Source organism: Orycteropus afer, unplaced genomic scaffold (assembly GCF_000298275.1).
Source record: "Orycteropus afer afer isolate SDZICR_OR568_19922 unplaced genomic scaffold, OryAfe1.0 scaffold00100, whole genome shotgun sequence".
Classification (NCBI taxonomy): Eukaryota; Metazoa; Chordata; class Mammalia; order Tubulidentata; family Orycteropodidae; genus Orycteropus; species Orycteropus afer.
In genome coordinates this window covers 5,587,050-5,605,708 of record NW_006921687.1, presented here as the reverse complement: position 1 = coordinate 5,605,708, position 18,659 = coordinate 5,587,050, and the positions used below count along the sequence as shown (strand labels likewise).

The 18,659-nt window shown below is 37.9% G+C and overlaps 1 protein-coding gene across 1 annotated transcript in view; it reads left to right on the top strand.

The window, feature by feature from the left end:
* The window catches only part of BICD1 (BICD cargo adaptor 1), a 332,377-nt gene that overhangs the window by 159,028 nt on the left and 154,690 nt on the right, over positions 1-18,659 (top strand). The window contains exon 2 of the mRNA XM_042781286.1: positions 11,356-11,568. Within this exon, the coding sequence (XP_042637220.1) occupies positions 11,356-11,568 (213 nt within the window). The remainder of the gene's footprint in view (positions 1-11,355; positions 11,569-18,659) is intronic.

The following is an 18,659-nucleotide window of genomic DNA, read 5'->3' as shown; positions in this document are numbered from 1 at the left end:
AATAACAAAAAAAACCACCACTTAGAATAATAAGCAAAAACCTTAAACAAATTTCACAGAATGGAAATATGAATTGTCAGTAAAAATATGAAAAATGTTTGATTACATGAGTAATCAAGGAAATGAAAATTAAAATCAACAGTTGATACTATTTTACTCTTCCTGGGGAGAGTAAATTTTAGTCTGAACATCAGTGGTAAGGATGTTGCATCCTAATAATGCAACAGAAATTCTCAGAGCTGTGGAGGACAGTGTAAAGTAGCACGGCCACTTGAAACAGCACTGCAGCTCTGTCGAGAGTTGAAGCTCTATGTACCTTACAAGCCAGACGTGGACTTCGTGGCCCACTCCCAAGAGCAGTGATTCTCAACCATTCTGTATATTAGAATTGCAAAGGGAGCACACCAAAAATACCTGTACAGGGCCCTACCCAACTCATGTGACTCTGAGATTGTGTGCTAATTGTGTCTTGGGACAGGGTGGTAAACCCATAAAGCACCTGGGACATTTTAAATGTTTAGGTAAACACAGGGATACTTGACATCTCTTGAACACCATTTAAACTTCTGCCTTGAAGTGTTTTAGTTCACAATTTCAATAGCAGACTCTGCTCCATTCCCTTCTATTATTCAGTATTTTGCACAGCTGGGTATTCAATGGTTGTTAAAAAGCACATGTATTACGTGCCATGGAGTAGATTTTGAAGCATAGTTACCCGATGTGAGAGAATAGAACTGCCTCATAGGGGTTTCTTGGCTGTAATCTTTACAGAGAAGACCACCAGGTTTTTCTCCCATGGAACCACTGGGTGGGTTTAAACTGCCAACCCTTCAGTGAACAGCCAAACGCTTAACTGCTAATGCCACCAGGTCTCCACAAAAAAAAGCATACACGACATGGAAATTACGCCACATATGAAACAGGAAATGAGAGTGGCAGCATCCAATCTGATCCTGAGGTTTGAGAAGTAGTATGTTGCCTAACAAAAGCAAATAGCCCATTAGTAAGAAGATGTGGCTATTTAAAAATTAAATTATTGTTTTCTTTGAATTTATGTGCATTATTTCTTCTCATAGCCACCACCTTTAAAAACAAACAAACAAACAAAAACAAAACCCAAACTCACTGTCCATCCCTCCATGGATTCCTGCCTCCTGAGCTGTCTCCTTGTGCATAATCAGCCCTTCTTTCTCCCATGATTGTTCTGTCCAAGGAATGTATCTACCTCAGGTAAATGAGTTCATATGCCTGTCTTTTGTTTGGCTGGAAGCCACAAGTGTGAGTTCAATTCTGGACCTGAAGGGCAGTTAGGGCAATAGTCTCAGTGGTTCCACCAGGCTCTATCAGACCAGCAAACCTGGTCCTCCTCCCCTTTTTTTTCCCAAATGATTTTGAGTTTTCTTCCACAGTGTTCTCCCTCTCTATCCAGGATCTCCTACATAGATCCCCCTCTGAGTGGTTGACAGTGGTAGCTGGGCACCATCTAGTTCTTCTGGTCTCATAGTCATATAGGCCAAGGCAGTAAATCTTTATGGAAGTAGATAGCCCAATCTTCCTTCCATGTAGTGGCTGGTGGGCTTGAACTGCCCACCATCTGGTTAACAGTCAAATGCCTTAGGCATGATGCCACCAGAGCTCCTTGTTGTTGTTGTTGTTATGTGCTGTCGAGTCAAACCCGACTCATAGCGACCCTTCCTTGGGTTTCCAAGCTTAGTTACCACATTATTAGGGCATGAAAACTTATGAAGTTGTTGGGAACTGTTCAGGATTTCTTTCGTCCTAAGGGCAATTGACATTACAGGTATGCCTTGAATTAAGAGTGTTTGGGAGTCTCTTTCTCCCAGACCAGTTAACTTAGAATTTCTGGACATGCAGTCTGTATGTCAGTGTTTTTAAAAAGCTTCCAGGTGATTCTAAATTGCTGCCAGGGTTTACAACTACTGCTAGAGAGACTTTTGCACATATGGCTTAGGGAAAAGTATATTAGTAGACTAGTGCTGGTTTGTAAATTATTTGCATCTGAGCTGAGAAAAATATAGTCTATATTTATCATACTTTTATGAATAATGGTATAGTTTTTGTAATCCTTTTATTATCTCTTATGCTTGTTCTGATTAAGTTTATTGAAATGCAATTTTGTGTCTGTTGGATTTAATAATAAAAATTTGGAGTTCATCTTTTATATATTTTTTTCATTATATTTTTCTAGTATTATTTATAAAGCTTTATGGAGGTAGGGAGCTCTTGTGGCATAGTACCTAAGGCATTTAACTGCTAACAAGAAGTCTGGTGGTTCAAACCCACCAGCCACTCCTCGGAAGGATGATTGGGTAATCTACTGCCATAGAGATAGATACCGCCTTAGAAACCCAAGGAGGGGTCGCTATGAGTTGGGAATGACTTCATGGCGATAAGTTTGGTTTTTTTTTTTTTTTTTTTTTGGTTTTATGGAGGTAAGGAAATCTGGTAGTGTACTGGTTAAGGCAGTTAGCTGCTAAACAGAAGATCAGTGCTTCAAATCCAACAGCTGCTCTGTGGAACAATGATGAGACGGTTTGCCCCCATAAAGATTTACAGCCTTGGAAACGCAATGGGGCTTACTAAGAGTTGGAGTTGACTTGATGGCACTGAGGGTTTTTTTTTCTGGTTTTTTTTTTTTTGGTTTATTGAGGTCTGCTTGGCATATGATAAACTGTATCAATATAAAGTTTACAATTTAATACATTTTGACATGTATGATCCTGTGCCCACCACTCTTCTGTCAGTTTGTTACACTGTGTTGGCTTGCATGTTGCTGTGGGAATGGAGGCTGTGCCATTGGTATTTCAAATACCAGCAGGGTCACCCATGGTGGATGGGTTTCAGCAGAGCTTCCAGACTAAGACATACTTGGAAGAAGGAAGGAGCATTCCACTTCTCAAAGAACTGGCCACCTTAGGAATAGCAGTGAAACAATGATACATTACTGGAAAACGTTATGAATAGCCCTGAAATGTTGTCTGATATAGTGCCAGAAGATGAGCCCCTCAGGTTGGAAGGCACTCAACATATGAGTAGGGAAGAGCTGCCTCCTCACAATAGAATCAACCTTAATGATGTGGATGGAATGACACTTTCGGGACCTTCATTTGCTGGTGGAACATGACTCAAAATGGGAAGAAACAGCAAACATCCATTAATAATTGCAACGTGGAATATACAAAGTATGAATGTAGGAAAACTGGAAGTTTGTCACAATTGAAATGGAACACATAAAGATTGATATCCTAGGTATTAGTGAGCAGAAATGGACTGGTATTGGCGCTTTTGAATCAGACAATCATATGACCTACATCAGGAATGATAAATTGTAGAGAAATCATGTCACATTCATTATAACAAAGAATATTTCAAAATCTGCCCTGAAGTACAATGCTGTCAGTGATAGGATAATATTCACATGCTCATGAGGAAGACCAGTTAATACTATAATTATTCAAATTTACACACCAGCCACTAAAGCCAAAGACAAGGAAATTGAAGATTTTTACTAACTTCTGCAGTCTGAAATTGACTAAACATGCGATCAAAATGTAGATCATTGCTGGTGATTAGAATGTGAAAGTTGGAAACAAAGAAGAATCACTGGTAGTTGGAAAATGTGGTCTTGGTAATACAAATGATGCCAGAGATCACATGGTAGAATTTTGCAAGACCAATGACTTATTCATTGCAAATACCTGTCAACAACATAAATGGTGGCTATACACATGGGCCTTGACAGATGGGAGACACAGGAATCAGGTTGACTGCATTGGAAAGAGGCGATGAAGAAGCTCAGTATCTTCAGCCAAAACAAGGCCAGAGCTGATTGTGGAATAGACCATCAATTGCTCATCTCCAAGTTCAAGCTGAAGCTGAAGAAAATTAAAATAATTCTACAAGAGCAAAACTATGACCTTGATTATACACCTGAATTTAGAGACCATCTGAAGAATAGATGTGATGCATTGAACGCTAATGTCAAGAAACCAGAGGAATTGTGGGATGACATCAAAAGCATCATCTGTGAAGAAAGCAAAGGGTCATTAAAAAGACAGAAAAGGAAGAAAAGACCAAAATGGGTATCAGAAGAAACTCTGAAACTTAACCTTGAATGGAGAGTAGCTAAAGCAAATGGAAGAAATGACAAGATGAAAGAGTTGAACAGAAGATAGCAAAGAGCTGCTCAAGAAGACAAGGTCAATTATTATAATGAAATGTATGAAGACCTGGAGTTAGAAAACCAAAAGGGAAGAACACTCTCAATATTTCTTAAGCTGAATGAACTGAAGAAAAAATTCAAGTGTCCAGGTGCAATATTGAAAGATTTTATGGGCAAAATATTGACTGATGCAGGAAACATCAAAAGTAGATGAAAAGAGTACACAGTCACTGTACCAATTCCCAGAGCCTTGTTCTTCACCAATTCTTTGATTGCAGCTTCAACTTCCTCCTTCAGTACCATTGGTTCTAGATCATATGCCACTTCCTGCAATGGATGAAGATCAACCAGTTCTTTTTGGTACAGTGATTCTGTGTATTCCTGCCATCTTCTCTTGATGTTTCCTGCATCATTCAATATTTTGCCCATAGAATCTCTCAATATTGCAACTTCCAGTTTCTGACAATTAGGTATTAAGTAAAATAAGTGTGCTGTCTCCTTCAACTTAAAAAATTAGATATTTTTTGAGTAGTGTTAATTCTCAATAGATTTGCAAATACAAATCATGGGATATCTCTAGCCTTTGCAGGACTGGTGTTAATTTGTTATTTCAAGGGAGTTTAAAAAAAAAAAAACACTTTGGTTATATTACTGTTGATTTTGTGCCTTTCAATATGAAATACTTAGTGATGCAGGAGCTCTGGTAGTGTGGTGCATAAGGCATTTGACTGATAACCAAAATGTTGGTGGTTCAAACCCACCAGCCACTCCTTGGAAGAAAGACTGGGCAATCTACTTCCATAGAGATACTGCCTTGGAAATCCAAAGAGAGGTCACTATGAGTCAGAATCAACTCGATGGCTGTGAATTTTTGAGTGATGATGCAGTTAAACTCATCAGAAATTAGAGGTCTTCAAATGAAGACATGTTAAGAGCCTCAACTCTTAACTAAAAAACAAAAACATTATGGTTAATGTTCTTGGGTAACCTCACGTACTTTCATTGTTTTTTAAATCAAGTCCAGTCAGGATCAAGCTCTTCATAAAAATAATGACTAATTTCAGAAACTCATATTTTCAGTTAAGGTTTCTGACCTGCAATAAACATGAATGAAATATTCATAAAAGTTTTTACATTTACAATTTCAGTTCTTTTTTGAAGTAACTTATTTTTGTTGTTGAGAGTATACACAGCAGAATATATACCAATTAAATAGTTTCTACATGTACAATTCAGTGCCATTGATTACATTCTTTGAGTTGTGTAACCATTCTCCTACTTTTTTGAGTTTCCTCCATCATTAACATAAACTCATTATGCCATAAGTTTCCTATCTAATCTCTGAAGTTGCTGTTGTCAGTTTGCTAGATGTTCATGGCAAACATTCTTTACTGGTTAAGGCCAGCTATTGTTTGGCTTTAAGAAGACTTCAGGGAATATTTTTGGTTTAAGGTTTAAAGGTGATCTCAGGGCAGTAGTTTCAGGAGGTTCATCTGTCCTCCGTGGCTCTAGAAATTCTGGATTCCATGAGGATTTGAAATTCTTCTCTGCTTTCTCTTCCTTTTGTTCTGGATTCTTCTATAGAATCTTTGTTCAAAGTGTTCAGCATTGGTAGGTAGGCGCCATCTAGTTCTTAGCTTGTGGTGGAGGAGGCAGTTGTTTGTGGAGATGATTGGCCACACATTCCTTTACTTCCTCCTCCTTTCTCTGTTGTTCCAGGTGAATAGGGACTAACTGTTGTGCCTTGAATGGGCACTTGCAAGTTTTTAAGATCTCAGGTGCTACACAGTGAACTAGGAGGTAGAACAGAAGTATTAAACACATTATCAAGCCATTTAACTGAGATGCCCCATGTGAGCATGACCCTAAACATCCAAACCAAGAAACCATATCCCAGGAGGTGTGTGGTTGTACATAAGTAGTCTCAGCAGCTGTTCTTTTTGTTGTTGTAAATATATCTATCCACAATTTATGCCAATTTGACTTTTTACAGGTGTACAGCTTATTGACAGAGATTACATTAATTGACTGCAACCCTACCCTTAATCAATGTGATTTTCTGTCACCATAAACCAAAACTCAGTACTCCATAAGCAATAAAGCCCCTCCTTTCACCCCTCCCTTCTGCCCCTGTTAGCTATTAATAAAATTTGGTCCCTATAAATTTGCCTGTTCCTGTCTTTTTATGTAAGTGAGGTCATATAATATCTGTCCTTTGGTAATTGACTTCACTCAAGATAATATCTTCATGTTCCATTCACATTGTAGGATGTTTCAAGACTTCATTTCTCCTGCTCTCTGAGTAGTATTCCATTATATATGTATTTCACAGCATCTGATTATTACTGAAGGTGAAGCAAAGTAAACATCTATTCTTGAGCCTATATGTTTACTACAAACTGTGGAAATCTGGCTACAGAAATAAGAATTTCTTCTTGTGCTGGGATGGACCAAACCAAGTACCAGGAGTATTCCACTCTGTACAGATGGACATCTATAATGGATTATTTCTTTCTTAGTTGATGCTTCCCAGTATATCTGTTGCTGTCGAGTTGATTCCAACTCATGGTGACCTTATGTGTGTCAGAGTAAAACTGTGCCCCACAGGATTTTCATCAGGGATGGAAAATTTGAAAAGAGCCTTTGATTCTGTATGAAGATGCTGTGGGGTTGTAAGAGAGACAGATGCCAACCATACCTGGAATCAGAATCTTTGATATGCTAAAAAAAATATGAAATTGTTCACTACAGATTAGTAAAATAAGTACAGGTAAACCCATGCTTACCTTGTTTGTTGGGTAATCTGACATTGGTTTTCTTTCTTTTTTTTTTTTTTTTTCCAATTTTTAAGTTTGATTATGATTTGGGTGTAAATTTACAAAGCAGAATCATTTTACACTCAACAGTTCATATACATTTTGTTTCGTGGTGCTGATTACAATCCCCACAATAAACAGCTCTCCTCCCATTTCCTGCCTGTGGTAACCCCTTTCCTGTGTCCTTACATATGCATTCCTGTCTGTCTAGCTCTCCCCTTTTGCAAATACTGCATTTCTGATCTCTTATGGTTGACCGTTCTAAGGGGTACTTCACCCTCAGATAGGTGTTCTAGTCATAGGCCTTTCCATTGTTTGGCTGAGAGCTAACCCATGGAGTAAGTCCACTTCCAGTCCTGAAGGGTGACCTTGGGCCATAGTCTCAGGGGTTTCACCAGTCTTTATCCTACAAGTGATTCTGGTCATTTTTGTGGTTTTAAGTTTTGTTCCACATTTTTCCTCCTGTTCTACCCAGGATCTCCAATTCTGATCCCTTTCTGAGTGGTTGGCATTGGTAGCCAGGCACCATCTAGTTCTTCTGGTCTCAGGGTCATGAAGGCTGAGGTTTCCATGGTCCATTAGTTCATTGGACTGATTCTTTCCATATTTTTTTATTTTCTTCATTCTTCTTTGTTCCATACTGGGAGAGAACAGTAGTTGTGTCTTAGAGAGCCACTCATAAGCTTTTAAGACCTCAGTCACACTACTCACCAAAGTAGCATGTTGAGCAATGTTTTTATGCAGTATGTTGTGCCAATTGAGTTTGATGCCCTCCTTCCCATCCAGACCATGGTCTTAAGCCCACAGCCCCAGCAACTCATTCCCTCAAGGTGCTTGTTGTGGCTAAGAAGTTTTCCCAGCCTTGTCCCCTATTAGTTCTATAATGTATATGGATATTTTTGTAGCACAAATACGCATGTAAGATTATCATCAGCCGAATCTGTCTGTGGTTGTGGGTATATTCCCATTCGCCTACCCACACTTGATCTTCTCGCCTGGCTGCCTGTGTATCCACCTGCAGTGTTGTTTGTTACTGATAATGCAATATTGTGTACGTAATAGTATTTGCCTTTGTTGTCTATACCTTTGTACATCTCTCTGTGTTCTCTTTTTTGCTGTTATTTATTTACTTTTTAAACTTTCATTTTTGAAGTATTTTTAGCCTTAGAAATAAGTTACAAAAATTGTACCCTGAGTTTCATATACCCTTCATTCAGGTTACCCAAATGGTAACATTTAACATAACAATGGTACAATTTTGGAAGTGAAAATTGACATTTATACAATACTGCTAACTACTAATCACTCTGAAGAACATACTCTCATTTTGCCAATTGTCCCATGAATGTCTTTTTTTTTCTGTTCTAGGATTTAGTCCAGGATCCCACGGAATTGTTGTTATCTTTTTGGTTTCCAGTTTGGAGGAGACTTTCTCAGTCTTTTATGACCTTAATACTTTTAAAGAGTTGTTTGTTGTTACGTGCTATCGAGTCGGCCCCAACTCATAGCAAACCCTCCTTGGGTTTCCGAGGTGGTATCATTACGGAAGTAGATTGCCCAACCTTCCTTCTGAGGAGTGGCTGGTGGGTTTGAACCGACAGCCTTCTGGTTAGCAGTCAAGTGCCTTAGGCATTACACTACCAGAGCTCCAAACACTACAGTGTATATATAGATAGATAGATAGATAGATAGATAGATAGACTTGTTGCCATTGAGTCAATTCCAATTTTCCAATTCATGGAGACCCATTTGTTATAGAGTATAACTGTTTACTATAGAGTTTTCTTGGCTGTAATCTACAGAAGCAGTTTGCCTTGTGTTTTCTTCCAAAATTGCTGTTGGCTGAATTCAAATGACTGGTGTAGTAGTGCCTAAGGCATCTGACTGCTAACTAGAAGGCTGGATATTCAAACCCACCAACAACTCCTCAGAAGGAAGACTGGGCAATCTACTTCCATAGAGCTATTACCCCAGGAACCCAAGGAGGGATCACTATGAGTCAGAAACGACTCCACGGCAGTGAGGTTTTTTTATACCTTAAGATTAGGAGCCAATCACAGACTACTTGCACCATACAGAGACCTACTTGTCTTCTATGGTTGATCAAATAAGTATATTAAGGATAATAAGAATCAGGCTTCTCAGTGTTGGAGAACGGAGTCACAAATAGGGATAGGGAGAAGTACAGAAGGCAGTTAGTAGTATTGGCTTATAATTGGAAGTATCAGGTGAATTAATAGTTTCAGATAGATAGCCTATTTCGTAGCCAAGAGGGCCTAGAAGCAATGACATACCAGTAGCAAAGAGCATACCTAGCACTCAGATTTTGGTTTCTAATAACAATCTCCAGTAAAAAGAACTAGAACTCTCTGGAGAAGTGATAAGGAAACTGCAATACAAATTGTGATACCAAGTGTAAAATAGTTAAAAAAGAAAGAAAGTGAAGATATGTCAAAAGGACATTGGAGTCTATCTGAATAAACCCATAGAATAAAACAAATGCTGATGAGTTCACAGTGAACAAATAAATAAGTGGAGGAAGAGAGGATAGCTTTTCACAGTAGAATCATAATTAATAAATGTAGAAGAAAAGATGGAAATAAAACATAACCCCATGTGGTGTACACCACAGGAATAGTTGTTGTAGGCAAGAGTCATTGATGGATTATAAAATTAACAGGTCAAAGTATTATGGGAAACAGGCTATCTACACAGTCTCAAACCATCTCTGCACAAGACTTATTAATTCCAAATAGAAAAACAGTAACTTCCTAGTGAAGAAACCAGGCAGATACCACCTTGAACCAAGTTACCCAAAATTAACTCATCAGCAAGGAGACATATCAACATCTGATGCACTGAGAAAGGCACAGCATCAAGTCTGTAGTGTTGTTGCCAAAAATGGACACACAGTGCTAATCATAAGGAAGGCAAACCCAAATTGAAGGACATTCTACAAAATAACTGGTCAGTACTCTTTAAAAGGGAGCTCTAGTAGCGTAGTGCCTAAGACAATTGACTGCTAACCAGAAGGCTGGCAGTTCAAACCCACCAGCCACTCCTCGGAAGGAAGGTTGGGCAATCTACTCCGTAGTGATACTACTGTAGGGTCTGACTCAATGGCACATAACAACAGCAACAACAACAGTATGTAGTTTTGGAATTTCAATCTCACAATCTCTGTGAGAAACATATTTACTAACTAGAATATAGTACTTGCGTATAGTTCTTTCTTTCTTTGGCCTTATTAAAACAAAAACCTGTTGCCATTAAATCGATTCTGACTCATAGTGACCCTGTAGGACAGAGTAAAACTGCCCCATAGGTTTTCCAAGTCTGTAATCTTTACAGAAGCAGGCTGCCACAGCTTTCTCTACATCTTGTACTTAAGCACTTTGCACCCATAGCTCCTTTTAGCTTTATAGTATATAATAAAAATATTATCTTCCAAAATTATTTAGGTTGGTTCTTTTCTTTCCCATCCTTTTCAGTGTGACTTTATTATTCATTTCTAACACAGTTAGGTTCATTTGCTGTTTGTATTTTGTTTTGAGTGCCCCACACACAGTGATTTATTTTAATTATTTTTTTGGGGGGGTAGCGTGTGAAATAATATGGTTCTAAGAATCTGATGATTCTTATGAAAAGGCATAAATACTCAGAACTGTCACTCCTCCCTCACCCCTCTATTCTGTTTCATTTCCCCATTCCTTTACCCCATTCCCACACCCCCTGGAGACAGCCAGTTTTATTTGTTTCTGGATATCCTTCCTGTATTCTCTTTGTACAAATGAGCAGAGAAGTATATGTTTTCCTAAACAGATACTACATTTAAATGCCTTTTTATAACACTAGGCAATGTGAATGCTCTTTGATGGTTTTATCTCTGTTCATAATTGGTCTGTGCTTATTGCTAATGTATTAGAGAGCTAAAGAGATGATTTATTTTTCCTTGAAAAATAATTTTGGGATTATTTTTCCTGGAATGAAGATGACAGCATGACTTTGGATGAGCTCATTAGCACTGAACTGTTCTATATCTTAAGATCTCTCTTTAAAAAGATGACATAAAACAACAAACCATGTTTTTCAAGTTTTTTTTTAACTCAATATGTTTTTTTTTTATTTTACGAAGATATCTTAAATGTTTGTTTTCTCTTTATGGTTTGAATTTGAATTATTTCAAACCTCTATTAGAGCTGCTACCCTGTCACATACAATATATATTGCCACATCTGGAAGTTTTGCAAAATAGCATTTCTTACGAACAATGCAAAACAAAACATTTCTCCATATCTATTTAATAGTGCTATGTGCATTTAATTGTACACTTTTTTCTATTCAAATATTCTGCAGGCATTTGGACAGTCTTTTTCTATCCATCGTAAAGTTGCTGAGGATGGAGAGACTCGGGAGGAAACACTTCTGCAAGAGTCAGCATCTAAGGAGGCCTACTATCTGGGGAAGATCTTGGAGATGCAGAATGAACTGAAACAGAGCCGGGCTGTGGTCACTAACGTACAGGCAGAAAATGAGCGGCTCACAGCAGTCGTGCAGGATCTGAAGGAGGTAAACAGACAGATAGATAAATTCCCTGTGAAAGATGTGTAGGAGAGAGAAGTAAAATAAAGTTCTCTTTGTAGGAGAGAGGAATAAAATATTTGCTTTAATCAGAGAGCTGTATTAAGGTAGAAGCACATACCAAGAATGCTAGCAGTGTTTCTGCTCTGAGTGAATGACAGCTTAGTTTAAGAAGAGCTTGCCTTTCTTTTCTTTCTTTTAAGAATTAAAATTTTATTTATTGAGTACTTGAGAACTGGCCCTGCTGTTACTGCAGAGATATTTTAAAAATACAGTGACATTAGCACTTCCTCCTCCATGACCTGTTTTAATACAATATGGAGAAACACGGTTAGCTATTCTCCATATCTGCACTAATTCAAGGTGACAGTGGTGTTAGCTCAGGATTCTTCTAACTGGGGAATGAAACCCCATGGGAGTGTTCTGAGAGGCCTTAGAGAGTCTGGTGAAGTAGAACCTTAAACTGTGTTTTCTGGTTATAGAAGAGGCAGCAAATTATGGCTGCCATGAATTAGGTCAGAGAGTCTCCTTTGGCGCCTGGACCTCCAGTGAACATACAATTTCTCTTCAGCTCTTGTATGGCAGCGTCACCTGCTGTATAGTATTCAGACTGGCAGAATCATTCTTTTTTTTTTTTTTTTTTTTTTAATTTTTATTGTGATTTGAGTGAAAGTTTACAGAGCAAATTCATTTTCCGTACAGCAATTCACATAGACTTTGTCTCTTTACATTGACTGTGATTTCCCACAATGCATCAGCTCTCTTCCCACTTCCTCCCCATAGTTACCTCTTCCCTGTGTCCTTCCCTCCCATGCATTCCTGTCCTTTGAGCTGTCTCCCTGTGCATACACATCCCTTCTATTCTATTGATCTCTCCAAGGAGTGTATCTTCCTATTGTAAATGTTCAGCTCTTAGGCCTGTCTTTTGTTTGGCTGGAAGCCACAGGAGTGGTTCAATTGCAGACCTGAAGGGCAGCTAGGGGCCACAGTCTCAGGGGTTCCACCAGGCTCTATCTGACCAGCAAACTTGGCCCTTTTTTTTTTCAATGCTTTTGAATTTTGTTCCACATTTTTCTCCCACTCTATCCAGAAACTCCTTATAGATCCCCCTCTGAGTGGTTGACAGTGGTAGCCAGGCACCATCTAGTTCTTCTGGTCCCATCATTGTATAGGCTAAGAATCGCATGGTGTACCAGTCACTTGAACTAATTGCTTCCATGAATCTTTGGTTTTCTTCATTCTTCTTTGCTCTGGACAAAGAGAGAAGACCCATTGTTGCATCTAGATGGCTGCTTGAAAGCTTTCCAGATCCCGGTTGCTGCTTGCCAAAGTAGGAGGTGGAACAATGTTTTGTATAGTATATTACGCCAGTTGAGCTTGATGTCTCCTGCGACTATGGTCCTGAGCCTACAGATTCAACTACTTGCTTCCTCTGGGTAGCTGACTGTGACCAAGAAGTGACTACAGCCTTGTCCCTTGTCACCTCTACTATAAACCTGGGAATTCTTACAGAACATACAAATATACTTGTAGAAACATTGAGGAGAATCATTTTTGAGGAGCCCTTCATATAGCTCAGAGCATCAGAGTTACCAGGAAAACTTAATAAAACTTGAATCCTGGGCCTCACCTCAGAAAATCTAATACAGTAAGTCTGTGTGGGACCAAGAATTTACATTTCTAATGAGTTCCCAGGTGATGCTGATGCTGATGGTCCAGAGAAAACACTCTAAGAACCACTAATTTAAATTATTTGATTGACCCAAGGCTGAGGAAGATGGTATCATAAAGCTCAAGATTTAGGGAATTGTTAGTGCCATTGTTGTTGTTATTTGCCATCAAGTCAGACCCAACTCATAGCGACCCCTCCTTGGGTTTCTGAGGTGGTATCACTATGGAAGTAGATTGCCTTCTGAGGAGTGGCTGGTAGGTTTGAACTGCCAGCCTTCTGGTTAGCAGTTAAGTGCCTTTGGCCCTACCCTACCAGAGCTGCCTTGTTAGTGCCATAATCACATGAATTAACTACTTGGTTATACTTTCTTTGATATCCATTTCAAAGAATTGATTTGCTTTAAGAGAAGAATTGGTATTTCAAAACTTATTTTTGGTCTAAAACAGTTTAGTTAAAGATAATTGAAACAGATTGTCAGTTTTTTGGTGTTCTAAGTGTACCAACAGGACGGATGTCTTGGGAGTCTATTTGTTGAATTGTTGATGTTCTTTCTGATGACTGAAAGCTAGTGGTATACCCCTGAGGTCTACTGTTTTTCATCCATGCTTTGTTTTGATGTACTTAATAGAATTAATATTCTTAGCATTCAGAACTGAATGTTGTTGTTGTTATGTGCTGTTGAGTCAGACCCAACTCATAGCGACCCCTCCTTGGGTTTCCGAGGCAGTATCACTACGGAAGTAGATTGCCCCGTCTTCCTTCTGAGGAGTGGCTGGTGGGTTTGAACCGCCAGCCTTCTGGTTAGCAGTCAAGTACCTTAGGCACTACACTACCAGAAGAACTGAATACATGTTGCAAAAGAAGAGTAAATTCTATTTTATTGTGTATTGATACAGAGTTTTGATGGCTAGTATTAAATTGAAATCCCAGATTTGCTTTCATTGTAGGTTTATTTTATTCATTTTTCAAATACTCTATGCAATGAATGACACATAGTGGTTGGAAGAAATATCATGAAACTTAAAAAAAATCGTGACATAATGTATTATGAGAAATGTTCAAGGGTAACTGACCCAAAATGTAGCAAAATATCAGCTCCACAGATGCTGTATGGATCTAACAGTTTAATTAATGGAATTATTTTTGTTTACTGAAAGGACTCATTTTTCAGCAGGATTGTTGGTATAAACAAAGATGTATATATGGTGTGTGTTATGGAAGTTTTATGCATGTGTGTATGTGTTATTCCTAAGGTCAAATACTCGTCTATGTATGGTGAGTATAATATAGAGCATAGTAAAACAAGTGGGAAAAAGCTGAATTTGGAATTAGAGAATCAATATTCTAGCTTCAGGTTTTCTAAAGGATTTAGTAGTATTTTCACATTTTTTTTAAAAAAAAACATTTAAGTTTAATATTAGTATATAGAAAACATAAATGGTTATCATTAATTTTTGCATGCACTATAAAAGTATTGAAGGTACTACTGTATAGATGTATATTCTTAGGTTTAAGAAACATTAGATAAACATCTCTTTGAATTTATCACCTAGAAAATTCTGTTTAGATATGAGTCAAGCAGTAGGAATTACATTATGTTTTTATTTTTGCCTAGGTTGTTAAGAACTGCAGGACTAAGTTGTTCATGTAATTCTCTACACTTTGAAATTATTTTATCAGCCTGGTTATTTTATATATATCGTTAATGTAAACTGCTTAAAATAATTTGAAAATGTTCAAGAGTTGTTATGGATTGAACTGTGTTCCCAAAAAGTGTGTCTTGTAAATCCTAACCTCTACTGAGTGGGTGGTCATAAACCTATTTGGGAATGGGCTGTCTTTGTAATGTTAATGAGGAAGGAATAGTATAGGGTGTGTCTTGAGTCAGTCTCCTTTGAGATATAAAAGAATAGACAAGCAAGCAGAGATGGGGAAGATAGACAGACACTACACTACATGAAGATCTCCAGGAAATCAAGGAACCTTGCCTCAGAGCCAAGAGAGAAATCCTTCAGCCTAAAGTCAGCTCCCTGAATTCAGAGTCCTGAACTGTGAAAGAATAAATTTGTTTGTTAAAGCCACATACTCGTGGTCTTCCTGTTATAGCAGCATTAGATAACTAAGAGGAGAGTGAAGCTAATTATACTATAGGGCCAGGAGCATGAAGAAGAGAGAAAAAATATCCCTGGATTCTCTTGACCAGAATAATTTTGGTTAAAACTTAAACAAAATAGATAGATTACTATAATGTTTAAGCAAGTTTGAATTTCATTTTTCTATCTCCAATCTACAGTTCTAACTTACTAGAAGAAAGCCGAAATAGATTTATTTGGCTAATATTTACTGGAAATTTACTCAGTCTTTATGAATAATGTAATAGAATAATAAGATGTAATGATACTACTTAATCCTCTCACTTATTAGTAAGTCAGAATTTAGTACAATATTTACAAAGCATGCAAATAAATTACACCAGTGTTCTTAACCAGAATTGGCATATAGGTAATAAAGATATGTCACAAAAACCCCTTTAGGAGAAATGCAGAAGATTGGAGTTATAAAATATGTAACTGACCTCAGTAGAGATTAAGCCGTTCTTTAAAGTGCAAATAATGAACTCTTTCTGAGGGCCAGATAACATGCAGGCATGTTTCTAAATTCTTTACATGGGTTATCTATTATTGTACCATCCTGTTTTACTGATAGGAGCTCTGGTGGTGCAGTGGTTAATGCATTCAGCTGCCATCCAAAAGGTCAGCTATTTGAACGTACCAGCCACTCCATGGGAGAAAGATAAAGCAGTCTGCTTCAGTAAAGATTTACAGCCTTGGAAACCCTGCGATGGCAGTTTTACTCTGTCCTGTAGGGTTGCTATGACTTGGAATCAAGTCGATGGCAGTGATTAGAGTTTTACTGATGGTGCACATGAATCACAGAAGGCAAGTAATTTGCCCAAAGCACATGGGTCACAATGACAAAGTGAAGATCTGAACTCAGGAAAACTGACTGATATACACACTGAGCCATGTAACTGTAGCTTCCAAAAGCACGTTTCCCCCTTTTGAATCTTGCTCCAAAGTAAAGAACTTTCTGGATAAATGTATGAAGTTTCAGTATAATAGCTAAATTTTTAACTTGTGGAATAGTATTATTAACATTTTATTAGGATATGGCCAGTTTACTTTTTAAAAGCTGTTGGTTTTTAAATTGTGACTATTTATTTATTTATTTATTTTATATGGAAGCTCCAGTTTTTTCTTCCCTGGAATATACAGCCAAATTTCAAAAGATACCAGTGGCTCAATTTTCAGAAATCTATTGTTATGTCAACACTTTAGAGATACATCTATGCCACCAGAAGGAATCCATAGCCATAAAATTTTAGGACTGAAAAGCATCTCAATGATTATTTAGTATAGATTTATCCCAGATCACTAATTCTTTCCACAGTATCCCTGAATGGTCACACAGCCTGTACAAAGACATTTTCAGTGTTGTGGAAAAGACAAAACTGTGAGTCCCTTCAAGGCACTGTGTTTTGTCTGAAATTTATCTTTGTATCCCCAGCACCCAGCACAGTGCCTGACCAAAAGTAGACTTCTAAAGATAATGTTTGTTGAGTTGAATTTAATTGAAGAGTCATGCTTTGGGAATTAGATTCCCCTGAGTTTGAATCCCAGCTATATCAGTTACCACCTGTGTAATATTGGACAAGTTACTTCTGTTCCCTGAGCTTCAGTTTCCTTATTTCCAATATGGAGATGGTAACACCTAATTTATAGGTCCTGTGTAAAATGCATGGTACAATGTTGTTGTTGTTGTTATGTGCCATCGTGCCTGGTATAATAGAGGTGCTAAATTAGTGTACATTTCCTGTCTCCTAACTCCCTCTCAAAGCTACCCATCTATATTGCCTAGTAGCTCTAATTTCTAGCCTCTGGATCTGCAGAGTAATTAGTCTTTTTAGTGTCCTTTCCACTTTACCATGCCTAAAGCCTCAAATTGTTGGGAATTTTCTCTTTTCCAGACCATACATATCTAAATCTATTAGCACATCCTCATCTGACACAGTTCCAGGGCATCTCAGCTTCCTGGTCATTCTTCTTAAACTGACCTCCCATATCTCTCAAAATGTGGGTCAACATGACACACATTGTGGGTCAACATGACTGTCTTCACTCTTATTGGAAAATCTTGAAAATTTGAACCACTGGATCTAGGTTTTGAGTTTTTCATTAAACATTCATCTTAGGGTTTTAATCTTTTTGGATTTTCAGCTTGGCAGTCATGCATTCATTCATTCGACAAAGATTTCTTCAGTACTTAGTATGAACCAGATGCTATTTTGGTGCTTGGGGAGTATCAATGAACAAAATTCAGCAGAGAATTGTTGTCGGTCTTAATACAACTAAATATATTGAGAAATTATTTCCTTGTACTTATATCTGTGAAAATGGAGAGTGAACTGTGTTTCATGCCAACATATAACATTTTATACAGGAATATATTCATATAGTGTCTCTCATTAGACACTACAAATAGGTAGTGAATAGTAAGCAAAGAACAGTGTCTAAAGAGTGAGATTCAATGCCAATGGATCATAGACGCCAACCCATATTCACAGGAGAGCCCTTCAGTCACTCTATAAAAAACAGTTTGCTTCTAATTGATGTGTAAGTGGTTGTTTGGTAGTTATCTGAAGAATCTGAAACTAAGAAATCTGAGTGAGAGCCTAGCTCAATCATTTTACCAATTGTATGAATGAACTTCTTACTTTCTTTATAAACATAAAATAACAGTATAGTCTATTTACTTTGCATCGTTTTGGTGAGAGGAACATGAGATATGATTTATGAAAGTGCTTCATAAGAAATAAGGGACTATGTAAATGTTATATTTTATTTCAAAGTTTGGTTATCAGCCTTATTTGCCCACAGCAGGACAGAAACAATAAATTAGAAAGATGTGTTGGATAGTGAGAGAGGCCCCAGCATCATTGGACAGTAGCAAGAAATAATGGCTGACATCCTGACACCAAAAGAGGAAAACAAAACACATATTTATAAGCCACTGGGTTGAAAAAGGAGAGCCATCAGGGTGCTCTTAACAATCAAACTGTATAAACAGCCTTTAGTGCCTGGCTGGTCCCTGAAAGGGTCATTGCATTATTAGCACAGATTCTATTGTGCTTACTGATGACCTGACCTATAGGGAAAAGATAAAATTGTTTAATTCATTCAATAAATAATGGAGGCTTTCTTACAGTCTCTGATGATTCTGGCTGAGTAGTTTGTCATTAAGAGCTATATTTACAAATGTTGTTGTTGTTGTTATTTGCCATCGAGTCGGCCCCGACTCATAGCGACCCCTCCTTGGGTTTCCGAGGCAGTATCACTACGGAAGTAGG